Source organism: Diprion similis, chromosome 4 (genome assembly GCF_021155765.1).
Source record: "Diprion similis isolate iyDipSimi1 chromosome 4, iyDipSimi1.1, whole genome shotgun sequence".
Taxonomy (NCBI): Eukaryota; Metazoa; Arthropoda; class Insecta; order Hymenoptera; family Diprionidae; genus Diprion; species Diprion similis.
In genome coordinates, this window is record NC_060108.1 from 17904322 (window position 1) to 17924949 (window position 20628).

Consider the following 20628-nt stretch of genomic DNA (forward strand, 5'->3'; position numbering starts at 1 on the left):
ACGGTTTAAATACGTACCTCGTCATTTCCTTGGTGCTCGGTTTTACATTCCACTCTTTTCTCCGCCTCCAGTATGCGCTCTACTGGCATATCAGCGTGCAAACTGCTAGTGCTTTCAACTTCGCTTTGATCTCTTTCCTTGGTACGTTGTCTCTCCTCCTGTACCGCCTCGCGTTTCATGCCCATTGCCAAACATTTTTGATACCGACAATACTGGCAGCGATTCCTTTGCCTTTTGTCTATTATGCACGATTTCTCCTCCCGGCATGCGTATGACAAGTCTTTGCGTACGGTACGTTTGAAGAAACCTTTGCAGCCCTCACAGCTGCGATTAAAATCAATGCAAAATGTTAGTTAGTTATAACCAAAACTTGGTATATCGGTGCTAAATTATTCTTGCTTCGGAGCAGATTCGCAACTCCTCTCCATGACTAAAACGTGAGAAGGTGTTAATCAGACTTATTGTGAGACTTGCAGCAATCTTTGGATTAAAATACCATTACATTTCTCTCGCTAACAAAAACATGTTCGCCAAAGTTTACACTCATGGCATTTCTCGCAACCAGAGTGGACTTAACGAGTATAAAAATACGAAACTGACTGAAATAAATCGTTTGCGGAATAATATTTTTTTGGCTTGCAGTAGGCAGGCATGCAGAGTTTTGGAGTCAGTCCAAATATAAAAACAGTGGCGTTTGCGGAGACATGAGTCACCCAGTAGCGAGAAGCAAGCGTACCCTGCAGAATCTCCCCAAGTCAGTCACTCTTCTTTAGTACTCTACACGCTTTTCCCGTGAAATTATTTTCCAACGTGTAAAACAACATGTTTTATTTGACTGTCGGATTAAAGAGCATTCTAAATAACGATCTGGGGGAAAAGATTTACAGTCTTAAATTTTCTCTTAGAACTAACGAGCATTAGTTGCTAGTTTAGCTAAACTCTAAAGACAAATTCTCATGGTATTGATATAATTTACCAAAAATTGATAGGGATCTATTTGAATACATATATATTCATTGATTGTTAGCTATTTTCCTTTTCCTTGGCAAAACTGGAAAATTAACAACTAACGTCTGAGCTGCTAATTGCACTAAGAAGTTTGCATATGAATGTCTAGATATGAAATGTTATTCAGCTTCGCAGCTGTAACGACATGACTTAAAACGACAGCGGCATTGAAAGAGTTAATAATGCATCCCACACGCGAAACGAACATCCTACACAAGTTTACTTCATCCACACTTGCTCGAGATCTCATACAAGTGCAGTGCATAAATATATTGAAATGTTTAGTACGCGTGCAAGACTGCCTGTCGTTGCCACGCATCTGTTATTCTCTACAGTTTCTGTTTCTCATAAACATTAAGATCAAAGCAACTACGGTGGTCCAGAATTGAATTAAACAGTCCTTAAGCTTGATCATTGGAAAATGACGGAAGGCCTATAATTTCTCGTCTTTAACGATATCTGCAACAAGCTGCTGATTATTATTAATTATTCATCAAGAACGGAATGTTTTTCTTCTTTTTTTTCAATAAGAAATACACCCAGCAATTACAAGCAAATGGAAAATACGATATTAATAAGTGGAGCAAAAATAAGTTAACAATTTATACCGTACAGTCATTCTTATAAATATATAACTGATTAATAACTAAACGATAACTGTATTTTATAATTATACTCGCGTCTCTTCGTCGGTTCGCACACTGTCTCAACAGTCAATGCATTTTCGAGAGAAGCGTAACATAAAATTGAAAGATACGGTCGAAGGGCTTGGAGTAGGTAAGGATCAGTAGTAAAGGAAGGGTAAAAATGATACGAGAATTCATAAAATGCATGACATACTGTGCAGTAATTGTCTGTAGCAGAACCTGGCAAGAAGTTAAAACTATAACTGGGAAGAAGTACGGCCGTAAACTTGAGCAATTACCAAGTAAAATTCAAGGCAACACGTAAGAGATCGGTAATAGTGTATGCAGTCAAGTTATACGCCCAAGACGACATAAAAGTCAGTAGTTCGAAGAGAACCTGATGTCAGTTATATTCATACAGTCAGGGTAACGATTAGAGGCGGGGACCGAGTATTGTCATTGCTAATTATGCAGCCTATTGTGAAGTGGCGTATGGAAAATTAATCCTAAGCCCCGCGTGAATTGATTACCTGCTTTCCGTAATTCAAGCGCGTATATCGCGAAACTTTTTTTTCTATTCATGTATTACATGGTAGACAAGGGAGTTGAAGTTTTTCTACTAATATCTATCATTACTTAATTATTTATCGCTCGGCGACGAGGATGATGCTGCCTGAAGACCCTTCGCAGAAGGAACTATGGCTGGGTGGTCAGCAGTGCGTGTATTAGACCTATACATACAACGAGCAAGTCCAAGGTTGCACAGTTGCTTATGCACGCGCGTTAAATGCAAGCGGTGTGCGGAATGCATCTTTGTGTTGCGTGTGTCAATGTCTACGCCTGCTACATATCCACGGACTCTGATGCAATACCAATTCCCTTTCCATTTTAACATTCAAATGAATCTAACGTAGATCGTTAATCTGTCGATACGTTGAAACAAAAATTCATATATTGCACCTCTGGAATACCTGATGAAGTTGAGTTTACAAAATCTGTGTTTCTCGATGCTGTGTTATTTGTTAACGGTTTACTGAATTTAAAGTCCAAAGTTGCGTCATTAAAATAACGTTGCAAACTTCGGCCTGACTAAATCCAACGAAGAGGTCAAGTATAAATTCTAGGATTTTTAATTTTTAACGCTTATACAGTTTCAATGACGGACTTTAGTACATTTTTATAATATCAACTATCGTTGCTCAGTCTGATGAAAGGACTAACAGGTTCGCCATTACCTGCTGATTAATCCGTAGCTATAAGGCAAGTTTGAAGAAGATTGAAAGAAACGAGAAACGAGAAACGAGAAACAAGAAATAACCGTCGTTGTCTGTGGGCGAGTTAATTGCATTTAATGATAATGTTTATTTATAACTTTTTCTTCCACTTTTCCACACCAGACAGTCGATTACACCCTGTTGCTATGCAGTCGCAAACAGAAATGTTCTTATCGCTACGTAATCTTTATTTTCAGTAACAATAATATATGGAGAGAGATGGAAGAACTGACTTGCATGGTATGTTTCTAATAAAATCCAATCAATATTCCTTTTACTATTATTATTATTATCATCATTATTATTGTTTTATCTTCAAGGAGGCAACAACCGGAACGTATCAAAACAAAAAGATGTACCGCATTCAACTTCATAAAACTATCCGAATGTAAATTTGTTGTTTCTTACTATAAATTTTTCTCCCACTACTCAAACATAGAGAATAATTCTAACAATAAATTCATTAAAGAGATTGGTACAATTTTTGAAAGATGATACATTACGTAAAACAAGATTCTGAGGAAATATCATCTGGTGGCATCACCATTACTTGCTCGATGACTATCAGAAAATACCGCGGTATGATAATTCCAGAGTTTTTCATACGGATAAAAATATTAAAAAATACCACAACCAATCAATATCGAGATATCATAAACACACTCGATGGAAATTTATCGTCCTGCATAAGATGCATACAGTAGATACGCTGTTCAGCAAACACTCGTACTTTGTTAAGAACTGGTTTAACCTGATGGTGAAAAAAAAAAAAAAAACTTGTAAATCTTGCCTGAGTAAATCTCTTGTAGGCATACACTGAAATTTTTCTTCACCGCATGCACTCTCCGGGATGCATGTGTAGTTTTTGTTAATCGTAACTTACAGACAATGAATCACCCTCTTCTCTTATCGCGTTGTTCAGAGGTTGAAAAGAAAAGAAATAAAATAAAATAAAATAAAAAACCGTCCAAAAGATTGTTCGGTTAAAAAATCACGATCGAAGTATAATCGACATATTTCACATGATTATTATCTTGCTCCCTGATAATAAACTGCACTACAATAAATAACGACATCATATCAAATATGCCGGCAATTAAAGATACATTCAACGTAGCCGTCGTCTTATCTGTGACTTGATGATTTTTCGACATCCTAGCCATCTGCTCGATCGTGTTTTTACTCAGGGCCAGCGATCTTGTTTCATTACGCTGTTGGTAAAGGTTCAACATCCTGTTGTTACGTAAACATTACAATTACGACCTCGACCTCTCTCTCCCTCTCTGTTCCTTGATCAGTCAAGCTCGTCAATAGGTCGACGGCAATCTCTGTCCATTTTTTCATTTCTGTTCACCATCGATGCCCCAAGGCTGTGATTTACGATAAAATCTGTACTCGGATTTATTGACCTCTTATTGAAGAGTAAAACCATCTGCTAATTTACGATTCACGCAAAACCAACAAAAACTAAATGAAAAAAAAAAAAAAAAAGCAAAACACCGACGTGCGCAAAAAGAATCTTTTGTACCAGGTTTATTCTTCCATCGATAAACCTGGATCTCATCCCGCTCTACATCCCATAACACTGGACGTCCTTTGATTGGTTGGCAGAACAATGTTCGATCTCGCCTGTGTGAACATGGCCTTGCTGCCAAGGCGAAGGAGCCTGTGGTTATAGAGCGTGTGAAACTCACCTGTAAACTCCGTAGTGTTTTCCACTTGCGCGATCCCCGCATATAGAACAGAGGTGTTTGCTTCCTGAGAGAGGATGATTGGGCGGATACGGTGATCCGGCACCTCCTGTCTTGCTCTGACCTCCAGGAGACGTGCTGAGCAAACTGCTGTGCCCTCCGATGCTGAATGACCTGAAGAACGGAACGACATATGTATCATGCAAAATGTCCGATGATCATCTCTCATGATGATTGCACATCATCTGGTTCTTATTGTTAGTTTCTTTCGCAATTACCATTCGAGTCGGGAATCAAACTTTGGATATCAGACCGTAGTTTTATCACTCTCTCTCTCTCTCGCTCTCTCTGTTTAAAAACAGAGGTCGAGTAGGTATTACATTTAGCAAAGCACGCTAAATATATATCCATAAGAAGCATCGAGTCTGAAAGGCATCAAGATATAGAAAATTCCATTTACCCTGGACTGTTGGGTCCTGAGGGACTAAAGCTGCCCGGATTTAAGAGGCTGGCAGTGTCTGGCTTCATTTCCAGAGGACTCTGCGGCCCTACGGAGGACATTGACAGGTTGCTGTTATCCAAACTCAGCCCTAAAATCATAAAGAGAAACGTTTGGCTTATTATAGTTACAAAAGCTGATTAGACGCTGATCGTATACATATATACAAAAATTCATATATTATTATGCATTACATGTTACATGACGATAAATGCTTCGGTTTATTTCAAACTTTATGACTAATTGTCAGAGTGAATCACATACGGCAAGCTAATTGAATGACATACTAATTAGCTTTCGTTACCAAGCCGCAGGCAATGAAGTTGCTATTAATTAGTTGAATCTGTATCATGTCGCAAATCAACAAGGCATACGTGATACCCTTCCTCCCTCCAAAAGCTTGCGTGAGAAAATCTTTGATCTGCATGTTAAAGGAGTTGTCACGCATGTCGTCTATGCCAAGACCTTCGCATTTCCCTACATATTATACCTGTTGAATATCTCTTATTCACTCTACGCAGCTTTCACTATAATCTCTAACTCTTGTGCTAAACACGCTTGGGAATCTAAAGAGATCGGCGGACGGCTCAAAGTACGTACAACTCGTTACTTCACGTTCAATCCTCTAGATATAACGTTAAACTTACGCAACGTTTTATTACACGTTTTATCTCTATATAATATTGTAAATATAGAATCTAAGAACTGCAGGGAGCATGTTAATTAATGACGCATTCCCGCGAACCTGCAGCAGCAATAGTCGCACGGTGTGTAACCAACCAAGCAGCGGAAATAATTGCTGCAGGAAGTCACCGTTGCCAAGACCTTGTAATGATTAAAAATTCAATCCGCATGGATATCTTGATGCTCTGCGTGGCAGATAGAATCTCGACGTTTCGCCGTCACATATAATTTAGCGTATCACGTGCCTCGTACACATATAAAATCAAAAGTTTAATTGTTTAATCATTAAACTTTCGTCACTTTTTTCGGTATATTCATTTACATCACTCACGAAGAAATATCTCTTGTCTAATTATGAATAAAATTCACCAAACTTCTTCAAATGAATGAAAAAATATGGATTAATTGAAAACCGGTTAAAAAATAGCGTATAAATCGTATCAATGTCAAGGTAAAATATGTATAATAACCTGCGTGGAACCTGATACGGATTGTTAGACGTATATAATTATGAATCGAAGTTACGAACTATAGAGTAAAAAACGAGACGTAAAGAAAAAACGACCATTATTATAATTCGATACATCTATCTTTGAATATAGCTATATATTTTCAGGACCAAACGGCATCTTATTATTACAAGTCGCTTGAAAGTACCCCGCGCTTTCAGACAAGAATAATATACCTAAATGGATTAGTTTGTTCCATACAGTAATTTGACCATTTTCGCAACTACAATATAGAAACCGCAGTGTACATGAGAGTTTGGAGGACAAATTAGTTGCGAAAATGATACAGGATGATAAAACGTCTGGGCGCACCGTGGAGCTAATTCGATATCATTGTACACGTTCGTAAATCCTAATCCAGCGTCCGTCTGCTGCGCACTTGGAATTCACTGATTATCCCTCTGATGGCTGCTATATACATGCTATATATAGATATACGTATATATATATATATATATATTTTCTGTCTCTTATATATTCTATCTCTCTCCCTCTCACTGTCCTTCTGACGTTAATTCGTAAATAAAAATCTCAAAACCTGAGCTGCCAAGGCTTTATCCGGCTGTGAATTTAATTATTTCGACTAATTATACTGTACATTATATACATAAAACGTGTAATACGTTTGACAAAATTTTACTCTAGCTATCACCTACAGTTTGTAAAAATCTTTCAGTGAAAAAAAAGATGAGAAAAAATTTGAAAAGGAGAAAAAAAAAACAGACGGAGTGATTGAGGAGGTTGTCTGGCCAAGAAGAATAGATGCTTTTGAATAATTTCATCACGAGATAGTCGTAAGCTGTATATTTATCGGATAATGATATTCTTAAGCTACAAAGAACACTTCTAAAAGTACAGAAGTAAAAAATACTGAAACCATATACAAAAGCTCATTGTTAGGCATTGATGTTTCGTTTCAAACCGCTTGAAGATCGTTAAAAAGAAAAAGTAGTAAAAGATACGTTCGATTTCCACTCGACGATGTCTCGTCTCATGCACAAGGCTGTAATTTCCCGCAAAGTCATTGAAGCAGAGATTTTCCACGTTCCTTCACTGAAGTAGCAAATCGATATGTATAATTGCGATTCGTCGATCAATAATAATCAGAATATCGATGCAACAACGTTGCGAAACGAAATATTCAACGACGCTAACTTGATGAAAAGAAAAAAGCAAAGACAAAAAAAACATTTCAACGAAGTTTCAGAAAATAGCCTTGCGAATAAAACAAGCCACTCTAGGATCGTCAAATCGAACGAAACCAACAGATTTCTCAACATTATCATCGATATCTACACCTAGGTAGGTATATAACGTTGTAATACAAGCTTTGGTTTTACATAAATTTCAAGTATTTCTTATTCCTGTGCTTTATACTTTTTACTTTCAAAGAGATCTCCTCAGAGATTGTTAGCTGACAAGTAATAATAACAACAATTTGATCAAAAAGCAAGTCAATTTACGACCGTCTCGTGACAAAATTAATGAAAAAGTACAGACATACGATCTTGTTGCTTTTTAGTAACGGAGGCAGAAAGCAAGAAAGCAAGAAAGCAAGAAAGAAAGAAAGAAAGAAAGAAAGAAAGAAAGACTCTCTCGCCGTGTCTCTGGCATGGGAGGAGGGGGAGGGGTAGTGGTAGTGGTAGTGGGAGGCGGGGGCGTCTCCGAGGCCCGCCGAGCGTGTGTTTGCATCGCCCACGAGCGACCTCGACATCCCTGACCCGGACAACGCGCTTTAAGAAGCAGATACGACGCGATGACGCCGCGGCGTGGCGACGCTCCCTCCAACCGAACTCTCGAGGGATCGACCGGGTCCTGCGTTTCGCCTTTGCGTCTAGCGCGAGGTCTAGCGTCTAGCGTTCACGATTAGAATTTAGCGTGGCCCGCAGGCATCGCCGCAAATACACACACACACACACACACACACACACACACACACACAGATACTTTCGAGATATAGTCTCGACGTTTTTCATTTCTTTAAACATCTCTGACTCGGGGGACTGCACTGCAGCATGAATTTAATATACTTCTGCCAGCTGTCCTAACTATAATCCAGTTAATAATAATAATAATAATAATAATAATAATAATAATAATAATACTAAATATCGTCCTTTATTTTAAATAATCAGCTTTCATAGTTTTATACGAAGAATTCGAAGTAAAGTCATTCGTTCCAACGAATTATTAAGTATTCGCGGATTTGTTTCGTTTTATACTTATCGTCTTGGACACCGTCAAAAAGGATTGTGCTCCACGTATTTCGGTATGTTGAGATGATATTTATAGTAGTGAAATCGGAGAAAGAAAAGGAGACGGAAAAAAAAAAATTTTTATTGCCACTTTCACAGAAATATATGATCTACGCTATACACCTTCGCGTGTGAAAACACGACGACACCTATAATTCAATGTTACATTGTAACCTATGTATGTACATAGATATATGTTCTGACTTATACGGTTGACCATATGGAAAATAAACCACGTAAATCGCAAAAATTCTTTAACCGCAGAAGTTTCCTAAAAATTGCCTTTTTTTCTACCGTAACAACTCGCATAAATCGAATCCGACAATCGGCAAATCGTCAGTATTTCTGTTTAAATTTATTATTAGCACTGTCAATATAATTTACATACATATATATGTATATATGTATAACATATACATTGTAGATAGAAATCGACAATTCGATTCTTGCAAAAGAAAGCTTTTTGGTGGATATAAAAAATTATTCAATAATTCTCAACAGTTTCTCTTTGAATGGAAATTCTTAAAAATGGGATAAAAAACATAATTATCGAACTCGTATTAAGCTCTATAGATTTCATATGTTACGGTCGATCTCTCCGCTTATATACCTATGTAAAGAGGTTGATTCTGAGGACGAAGACAGCCCAGCCCCCCCCCCCCCCCCCCCCCCCCGCAAAGGCACCAGGCGTTGCAACTTGAGCCGACAAGGCCAAGCTGTTCGGGTGGGTCTCTCTCTCTCTCACTCTCTCACTCTCTCTTTCTCTCTTTCTCTCTCCCTCTCTCCCTCTCCCTCTCTCCCTCTCTCGTCGGCGGGCACCTTGACCAGACGGCGGGCAAACAGCGCCCCCCTCCTTTTTTCATGGCCCCCGCCGCTTCTTCCGCTCAGCCGCTCCAGAATAACGCGTGGGAGCTAGTGACCTACACCAATGATCGTCGGCTGCAACCGGCGCGGCGTGGAGTTTCTGCACTCTCCTCCTCTTCTCCCCCTTTCGCTATTCTCCCTCTTTCTCTAAATTTTCCCTCTCTCGTTCTATCCTCTTCAGTGCGTCTCGCCGTATTTCGTCTCGACTCGACTCGTCTCGTCTCTTTTCTCGGTATTATGCGGTAGTAGGTGTATAAGGTGCAGCAGCGTGTGCGCAGCACGCAGAGCACGCAACAAACTGCAGGGTATTTAATTAAAGGGATAGGAGACGTGAGAGGAGATGATTATAAAGAGATAAAATATAAATGTAGAAGTAAACACGAGGCCAAAGTTAAAGTAATATTGACGGTAACGAAACACGGGAGTGAAAATCATAATTATCTTCATTTTACAATGATTTTTAAGGAACTAAGATTTCCGAAATATTTTGTTTTATAACGGTTTATTGTAGCTCAAACTATTTCAAAATCGCGAAATAACGGTTTTTCCTCGGCATGAATCGTTACGATAATGTTGCTAACTTCAATACGATAACTAAACGAATGTTATTGTTTCGCGGAAAAGTTTTGCCCGATGCACTCGAGCTTTTTTTATTCCTCTCACTCACTTTTGGTTACGGTATTCATCGCTCGGTCCAATCCTATAACCATTATAGGACATTTCCTCAATTTTTATTTTGGTGAAGACATAAGGGAAAAACGCCATGAAAAGAGAAAAACATATTCAGAATCTTAACTGCAGACTCGTAAAATGTTCAGCGGGAATTAAGACGAGTCTAGATTCTTCTTCTCCGTATATCCAATCAGTATACGCGACGGTTTCTTATATTTCGTCGCAATTTTATACGAAGAAGAACAACGATATGATAAAGTAATATACGAGTATATAAAAAGGTGAAAAAGAAAAGCGAAAGATGAAATATTGTAGAAAATAAAATATTATAGAAAGATGGATTTATAAAGACTAAAAAAAAAAAAAAAAAAAAAAAAAAAGACATATAAGAATATTGTAGAGGATAAAATTTTTTTTTTAAATATTGAATTGCAAGGACGACGAAAAGAAGGAAAAGAGGCGGACAAGAAAATTACTGGTTTCTTCCCTAAACGACAGCGACGCCAGAAAACGGGTCCAACGACCGTAATAACCTCTGACAAAGACAGGTTGAATAGTATCGTCGATGTCGGATATCGCGATCCGGGATTCATCGACTTGCTTTCTCATTATTTCATTTTATTTCATTTCCTTTTTTCTTACGCGCCAGTAATATTTTTCCCAAAAATTTCTCTCGCAAATCTAACGAATAATATGTTAAAATGATTTGCTCATCCGGTTCTTTTTCTCCGCTACTTTTTGTCTATTCGATTTTTTCATCCTTTCACTATATATCTCTCGACTTTTATTCCTTTTTGTTAAATCAGGAATGCTGATGACCTTTGGCTGACATTCTTTACACCTATCGCTGTTACATGCAGTAACGTTCGTGTGTGTATACCTAAAAATTCAAACGTATACGTATAGGGTGACGAGTTTGACATTGATATTGATAAATGGACAATTTGTAAAACTGACCGATGCCAATTATTCGATACTCTTCTTTATTCGTTATACGTACACAATTGAACCGAATACCTATTCTGTTATTCCGAAATCATCATTGTTACGGAATGATATTGCAAAATTTTTCGATCATACTATGATAAGTGTACACGACGTGTGGATGGATATTTTTCGTCAGTATACTTGCGCAAACGAAAATTTCAACAGTTTTTGTTCTCGTATGGTATTATTGTTTTTTTAATTTTTTTTTCTTTCTTTCCTGCTTTTTTTCATTCTCTTTTCTCTCACCACCCTGCGACCTTCGCAAGAGATCCGATAAAATCTCACGAATGTAACACGTAACGTCGGTCCGATATCTCTGCATAGCAAACTTGCCTACCTATTTATTTTTTACGCAATGTGAATGATAGAAATCGCGGTTGTAATTATAAATTTAAAATCAACAACGAAATTCTCTCTCTCTCTCTCTCTCACGTATATATACAGCATTAATTCATGAGAAACGAGACGAAATGAAAAAATTCATCTCTATCGTCATTTTTTCAATATAAATTGTTGCAATTCAAGGATTCTTCCGAAGAATATTTTGGTATTTTATATAGATATAATATAATATAACATAATATAATGACACAGTTGAAAAGTTTAAGGAAAAAATTTCTGATGAGAGTGGTTATAGAAAAAAAAAAAAAAAAAAAAAAAAAAAAAATTCCATGTATATATGTAACAACGCAAGATGATGATGTTTTTTGAATAAAAATGCAGCGTAGTTAAATGTCAATAGATTCTTTCGATACCTACGTTTAAAGGTCTTTCCATCGCCGTTGCGCGTTGGTGTGAGCTTCGTTTTATTTTCAGCCGAGTGATCGTGTCGTGATAATTTTACTTAATTGATGGATCCCATTTGAATATATGACGAGAAGAACTCATCAACTTTCTATCATCCGTATAATAAAGTCTCTCAATATATTTAAACTTTAGCTTACAATAAATCAGATTCTTCATCTCAGTTTAATTCGTCTTCCAGTTCAATTCCATCGTAATTTACCAATCCTCGAATTGCATTACATGTATAAGTATACATACATATATGCCACGTTTATATATGTATATACATAGAGTTACTGAATTTAAATCGTCGATTTTTTATTTTTCTCTAGACATCGTACATATACATATAAGTATACAAGCATTTTTATTTGTCTTCTTGTCGTCCTCCCCCCTCAATCACAGCTCGGCGACTAAACTTTTGTTGCGTAAAACTTTCAACACTTTAATGACAGAAACTAGTTTCGAATATGGAATTCGGGTTATCTGTTGGTAATCGAGTGCCTACGCGTCCATTCGAATCACCGTAGCGCAGTCCCCTCGATTTACTTTTCAATTAAATTCTACAGCATATTATACCCAGTGACACGTAAAAAAGCAGGCCAACCTTTTTTTCGTAATATACATACATAGATACATACATACATATAGGTATATATCAACGTTCGATTGATGTTTACTTTTTGAACAGCTTGAGAACTACGAGGAAAACAAAGTTTAAATAATTATCGTTCGGATTGCATTAAAAAGGAGAGAAATCTCTTTCCTTTTATTCGGTTGAATTCGTCTCGGTCTTCTGCAAATATCTGATTTATTTTATATTACAAACTATCCGATTCCTCGGCTTCAGCAGCTTTGTCAAAGCATATACAGTTTGTGCATCTGATCCTCTCACGTTTCGTCGGCATTGACCCGAAATGGTAACATATAAGTGTGTGTATATATGCATATGTATATGTATATGTATAGCTGTGGTATTTAAATATACTGTAAAAATGCATCGCGAGGAGAAAGAAGAAACAGAAGAAGAAGAAGACCGCAAACTCAAGATCGGAGAGATGTTGATATGCAGGAGGGAAACTGGTTTTTTGCAGTCTTAGTAAATGTTATGCCAAAAGTTGTCAGACAGTGACGTCAGCCCCCCTCCTTATACATCCAGTTAAGGGTCTCCTTTTTTTTTACTTTTTCAACTTTCCTCTTGCAGTAAATCGAAACTGCAGTGGTTCGACGAAAGTTTGCTGATAATTTTCACGCGTTTGTTCCGTCGATTTCTTAAATTTTTTATCTTTCGAATTATTAATTATTTCGAACAATTCCAAAATATATATAATAATATATATGAAAGAATGGTCGATGTGCGGTTAAACTTCGAAATATTCTGCGCAAACTTTTTTGCTCCACGAAATATTCCATTCGTTATATAACTTATCGAGAAACGCATTCGGATTGAATACGGCGGGCGTGTTTTTACTCCTATAATGCGAAATGTAAACTGATACGGATGCAATGTGCATACGTTAGCTCAATTCAAAGGTTTATATACGCGTTTGACTTGGTGCCGCTAAATTTAGAGCCGCGCTTCCATGACGGATCGCCGCTCTCGTCTGTTTCGTTCGATCGCTGCTGCATCCAGCTGCGGAAAGCGCTAAAAGACTCTGCTAAAAGCGTCTTAGGTAAAAAAAAAAAAAAAAAAAAATATTGCAATTCAACCTGACAGCTACACATTTTTGTGAAAGAAATGTTGTTATTATACAACACTTGTTATTATACATATTTTACAGCCTTAGAATTCGATTGTCGGTGTGAAATTAGGTAAACCGTGTTACACTGCCGCATTGAGAAGCTGAAATTTAACAAATTCAATTCGTTAAAAATTAATCTCCAATTGCAAAGTAAAGTAATTTATCTCCCATCGTTTTTTCACACTATTGCTGCTAACTTGAGATTCACTTTTTCCTCTTCTTCATATTATACGAAAACTGAGGTAACAAATTGTTTTAATTCCAGTCTCTTCATCGGTAAAATATTAATAAGTACATTATCTAATTTTCCAACCGTATAGAGTACGAGACTAGGATACATATGAAAAAAGAAAGATGAGTGAATAATAATAATAATAATAATAATAATAAAAATCTAAATAATAACGAAAAAAGAGAAAGAAAAATACCGTGATCCATAAATGAGAGAGTAAAAATTGGTCACCGGTTCAGATTTATTGGCCTAAAATTCCCGAAAAATTGTTTTGCTTACCACGGAACACGCGAGGAGGAATAAATGCAGAAGCCTGGAGCGGCGGCTTCGGCCGCTCCTCCTAACATCCCTTCTTCTCTTGTCCCCACCCACCGTGAAGCAAAAAATGAAAAAAAAAAACGATAATAATCGTGCAAATTCTCGGAAGACCGAAATATTGTAAGGCAAGATTATATTTTCGCTGCTGCAGCAGGTATGAAATTCTTGGTTTCGTTCGCTACGGGGCAAAGCTCTAAGCAAAATTACCGGTTATATACCGTGTATGTATGTACGTACATACATATACATATACACCTAGCTAAAGTGAAGGGTGAGATTAGTGGAGGCGGGTCACGCCATCTGGGAAGTGCGGACTGCACCCAGCTGCATCTAATTTCGCCCCCTCCGAGCCCTCCCAAAAAACAAAACAAAAACAAACAGGCACTCAATATCGTCGCATTAGATAATATCTGCATAATTGCGTCGCAAAATTATTTAAATAAACGTCGCAATTTCCTATATTGCTGCATTTTATTTTACTTTTCATTTGATTTCTAATTTTATTTCTATTTTTATATTATCGATTTTCAATTATTTACTACGACGACGACGAAACTTGTGGTGTAAATTTTTTTTTTTTTTGTTAGTTTTATTAAGGGAAATTTATTCTCGTCTTTAGACTTCTTAATCACCTTCTGATAATTTATTAAGAAGAAAATTGTTGGTTTTTTTTTTTTTTGTTTTTTTTTGTTTTAGACTTAGATTATAATACGAATAAGTTGGTTTGCTCGGTTATTTTATAACAAAAACTTACGTTTTGATTATGGTTCATGTAAAAAATTATCGGATTTATTTATTCCTATAATAACGAAGTATTATTATTTTTTACAAAGTATTTTCTCTTGTAAATTTACGCGGTTTTCTCAAGAAAGAAAGAAAGAAAGAAAAAAAAAAGAAATAAATTCCGGAAACCCTTTACGTCCCCCCAACACGACGATCGTATGATAAATGAATAATTCCCTGTCAATTAATCTCTATTTTCAACTGGTATAATTAATAATAATTATACCTAATAAATAAAATTCAGACGCAACACATTATTGCAAAATAACTCACGTACAAAGACGATGAAAAAAATTAAGAATACAGTAAGTATGTACGCCCATTTTGCTTACGCACTCGTTCTATTACCTATATACGAGAATACATATCGTATGCCAAGGTGTGCGTATATTATACGCATGTATGTATATATCTGTGTTATTGACGTCTGGCACCTGCAAAACCCACTCAAAAGAGGTGCAGTCAGGCAGCAGGCAGACAGGGAGAAAGGGAGAAAGGGAGAAAGGAAGAAAGGAAGAAAGGAAGAAAGGAAGAAAGGATGAAAGGGAGAAAGGGAAGGGGTGGTTAACGGAGCAGGGTGACCTTGAACTTGACCCCAGTATAAGACGAACCGATCCATATTCCAGAGTGCTGCACCTACGAAACTGCGTACGTAGGGCGTTAGTTGCGGCCACCCTTACCACCACTTCTCTCCACAACGTTCTTCTTCTATATTCGAATTAAAGTTACGTGTCATTTACCCTTATACGTACGGCAGAAAATTTTCTTTTTCACGGTACTAAAACTCGTCAAATATGACTTGTAAATTACATTCTTTGCATTTATTCTCGAAGAACATTGAATAATTAGTAATGATATGATATTTTGGGTACAGATTACTTGTTTTTAAAACTGTAGAAATCAATGATAATAATACCGACACAAATAACATATTTTCATTGAAAAAGTCTCACTTTTACAAGAAAATAATTGCATGAATTATTGAATTACAAACTTATTTCCAACTGACTGGGAAATTTCGATATTTAGAAGACGTACAAAATGCAAGTATAGATTATCAAGAATATAATTTTCTACAATAATTTCATAACAAGTCGAGCATCGAAGTGTCTCATAGAAACCAAAAAGAAATTCTTTCTACTTTGAATATTATTATTATTATATACTGTTTAGTACTTATTGTATCAAGCTAACGCACTTCTTACTGGTTTAGTTCGTACAGTTTCCCACGAAAGAAACGAATCAGATTCGTTTTTTTTTCTTCTTGTTTCGCAAATAAACACAGTGGCTATAAATACTTCGCCCAGAAGTTGGTGCGGAGTTATAAGCGTATGGATTTCATGGAAGTGGAACAAATGAATATACCATTTGCCAAATTGTCTGTACAATAATATTACAGTTTCTCTGGTACAACACAAGCTCAGAATAATCCTCGATCGAATGGACCATTTTCAAAGCTTAATGTGTAAGCGCGACTGATACCCTTCGTGGAGGAAATCGAATGAATCGTTATTAGGTTTTAGTTTATCAATCTACTCATTGTCGGAGGAAAAACTTGAAATTTATCTTTATTATAAATAAATTCATAGAGAATGTAGAAAAGAAAAGAAAAGAAAAGAAATTAAAATAAAAAATAATCAATTACTGATTCGCAGCGTTAACTGCCTCGTTATTTTTCAAAAGTAAATTACTTCGCATCGCATCTGTATACTAGTATTAAAAATAAAATGATATTATCTTGAAAAGGAAGTGATTCGCGATCGAACGGTGCTGTGTTCTAAAATCCGTGCAATCGTTTGTATGTACGTATGATAAAAAGACAATTCGTTGACTCGCTGATTCTTACACGTTCTTTTCCGCGGTAGTAATTCTGTCGTCTACATGAATGTATACATATACGTATAAGTATTATATGTATATATGTATATCTATATAAAATAAAGTAATTCAATTGTGCGGCTGTGACTCTTGAAACAACATGTCGAAAAAAAAGAACAACGAGCGAAAACTCTATACATACATACACATACACACGCGCACACACACGACGTATATGTATAAAGATAGGCGGACTATTGCAAGGAGGGCAGAAAAAGAAGTCCAAGAAAAAAGAAAAGGATTTAAGATTGGCATTGAAAAGTTGTTATGAAAAATTCACTTCAGGCGAATTGCGTCGCTTTGTTTCACGGTTCAAGCCTTAGCCTGTCTATATATATATATATTTTATATTACATGTATATATATATACATATTATATACAACACGTGTATAGGTAGAATAGATAGTCGCGAAATTGAACGAGTCTTCGATCCTCGTTCAAATACCAGAAATATCAAAATGTACATATTTTTTATTCATGCACAGCAGCGGTATCGCGGCGAAGCTACAGAGGCAGGCGGAAACACACATGTCTTATAGGTATATATCTGTATACGTTATATACATGAAATTTATCGAGGCATGCATATCATGTATGACAATGTACATGCATATAAACGACGTGGCTCCCACAGTAAACTGTGCGAATCGCTTTCAAAGTATATATAATGCGCACTCCATATATATATTATATACATATAGGCATGTGCACAGTGAACGGAGGAAACGAAGCGACGCGAGAATTCGCGAAAGTCGAAAATGAATTAGGTTGAAAAAAAAAAATAAGAGATAAAGAATAAATAATTTGCAAAATTATAATGATTCGCAATCGGAAGTAGTAAACTGCGGCGAAAAGATTTCTGCACCACTAATAAGTGGAAAGTATTACAATAAGAAACCACTTGACTTTTGCATGGATTAAAATCGATTTGATATCTGATATCTTTCTATATTTCTACATAGAAATTTAATATTTTCAAATTATTTTCAAACGTCTGTTTGCATGAAAAACTTTTATAATATCATATACAGTGTTATAAAGCATTGCAGATGAGTCTAAAATAATAAGGTTGTAGTTCCCCGTTTTTGTTCAACTGATTATTGTAAACAAAAATTTTAAGAGACGATATCAGATTGAAAAATACAACAAACCACGACGTCACTACCCATGTAAAAGTGTAATATTTCTATACCATAGAAAATCAAAGTTGTCTAAAATTCGGAATTATATGATCTGTTTTTAACGAACAAGCAAAGAGACACTGAACGAGAATAAAATCAGTAGAACCTTAATATAACAAACACTAAATCTCAAAAAACAAACATCAATATTTCGGAAGCTTCAGAACGACTTCGTATATATTATTTTGCACGATTCACCGAATAACAAGAAAAAAAAAAATCAACATTTGAAATGCAAACTAACGACAAGTGTAATAGAGGTCTCATATAATAAACTGACCTGGTTGAATATTAATTAGTTTCATTGCTTTACGCACGCTGTACGCGTGTGTGAAAAATCAAAAAATCAAAAAATAAATGAAAAAAATAAATAAAAAAAAAAAAAAAAAAAACTCCTCTTTTCCTTCCAATGTAAAAAATTAGGAAAGAATAATCACAGCTACGCCGAGAATAATCTGAAATCGCACGTCTGGCCCTGAATGCAGTATAAACAACACCCGTCGTCGATCAACACCTGTATGCATATCAAATGTGCCTCATGCCTGTAGGTATGTGTATACATACAACCTAGGCTATACACACAGCCAAGTGTAACGCTCGCTTTGACACGAATATAGTTGCATATATGCATGTATGTATATATATATAAATATATACAATATATGTATGTATGTACATACAGGTACACGTATGGTTACAGAATATACGTATTACGGATGTGCGGGGAGGGCGACACGTGGCTCGTCGGTTACGTCAGTGGTAGACGTAACAACGATAGACGAACAGAGAGGGAGAGAAAGAGAGCGTCGGCATGATCGCAGATAGGCAGGCAGGCAGGCAGGTAGGTACGTGCATACCTCCATCCATAGAAGAAACGCGAGTTTATCCGGGACGGCATGGCGGCATGGCGGCATGGCGGCATCACATGGGAGGATCGAGGTGGTCATCCGGCGTGAAGGTTATGCCCTCGAAGAAGAAGGAAGGAACGAGCGACGCCGCGCGACTTCCTACTACATTATACCATTCTAGCCTTTCTACGCCACAACAATAACGCGATGTCGCAGCAGCAGCAGCAGCAGCAGCAGCAAAGACGTATGGACGATGAAATTTTATCTCTCGTAGTGTGCTTGTGCACCAACAGGAACTTGAAGCGGCTTTAGATTGGCGATCAGCCAGCCTCCGAACTTCCCGTTCTCGCACTGCAGGTTCTAAGTTCATTCAGAGAGAGAGAGAGAGAGAGAGAGAGAGAGAGAAAAGATTTATATCGAATTGGAATTTCGAACTAGAAATTCAGATTCGTGATTAACGATTTCGAAACCCTCGGATACCACATTACACGAAGATATATGACGATTTTTTTGCTTAGAACCACTATAACGGATCCACCGTTCCAAAATTTGTAAGTCTGACTTTGGGTTCGTTATCGGTGACTCGAAAAACCTCCGCCTACAAATTTCTATGAAAATCAGAATATTTTCAAATTTTTTTTTTTTTTTTACACCATATTGGATCGCCAAATTTAAATTTCGCATATCTGACCTTAGATTCGTGATTAGCGACTCAAAAAACCTCAAGATACCAATTTTCATTCAAATCCATTCATCCATTCTCAAGATATCATCATTTTTATTAGTTTTCTCGAGAATTGTGTTATTTAAGTATATAATAATTGAAAAATTGCCCAACCGATCAAAGCCAAAATCTAATTATTGGAAAATCTTTGGAGATCTATTGAAAACCAAACTTTTCATTTTCAGGGTAATTACTACAACGTAATTTTTTCTCTGAAAACAGAAAAACGGGAAGTTCCAAGTATACCACCGTTTACATCAATGCACACGTTCACATGTGCAAAATGAATTTATGGGATTATATACCGCGTGTTTATACCTACGCTTATGTGTACAAGACACGATTATGTGAAGTGTACGTATATTATGTATTACATGTTAAATCAGTAAACGAGCTTCGTGTCATACACTGATCAATTTACGTAAATTATCTACGATTATAGGTAACTCGTTACTGCATATGACACAACGGAGTTCGTCACGCGGCACAATCGTAGTAATTTTTACTTTTTAGTTTTTTTTGTTTGTTTTTTTACACGAAAAAAAGAAGATAAAAAACGACATTTCGATATTCAATTTGATCTTTGACAAATTTTTCCACCGTTACACCTGTTTTACGGTACATAAATTCGAATTGATTTCTTCTGTTTCCCCCCCCCCCCCCCCCCTGACAGGTACGTTAGATACACGCGTACAGGTGGGTACATAAATTTAATCACGTCTGGAAGAGAGAAAACCAAAAAAGTAAAAGAAAAGAAAAAAATACTTTACCTCTTGACAAAAACTTTTTCACGACTATTGAAACTACCACACAATACACTACGGGACATATTAAATATTTTTTCCGCATTTTCGACGTTCCTTGAATCTCCTTCTAGATATATAAACTAGTTTCCCATTTTTTAAACAATAAATATTATTACACGCATACGTTTATCGTGGCGTAGGTGTAGAGGTTGAATTAAATTTGAGATCATCGGCCGAGATGATGTTTTTTGGAAAAATAGAAACAACTGCATACGTAGCAGACCTCTAGTATTGTGGGTATTGTATACCTATAACGTATG

General features: G+C 36.5%; 1 protein-coding gene across 3 annotated transcripts in view; it reads right to left on the reverse strand.

Moving 5' to 3' along the window:
- Positions 1-20628, reverse strand: part of LOC124405670 (retinoic acid receptor RXR) — a 51332-nt gene that overhangs the window by 4502 nt on the left and 26202 nt on the right. For all 3 annotated transcript variants that reach the window (XM_046880765.1, XM_046880764.1, XM_046880763.1), the window contains exons 2-4: positions 5060-5189; positions 4603-4773; positions 18-324 (exon numbers count right to left, since the gene is read on the reverse strand). In XM_046880765.1, the coding sequence (XP_046736721.1) occupies positions 18-324; positions 4603-4773; positions 5060-5189 (608 nt within the window). The remainder of the gene's footprint in view (positions 1-17; positions 325-4602; positions 4774-5059; positions 5190-20628) is intronic.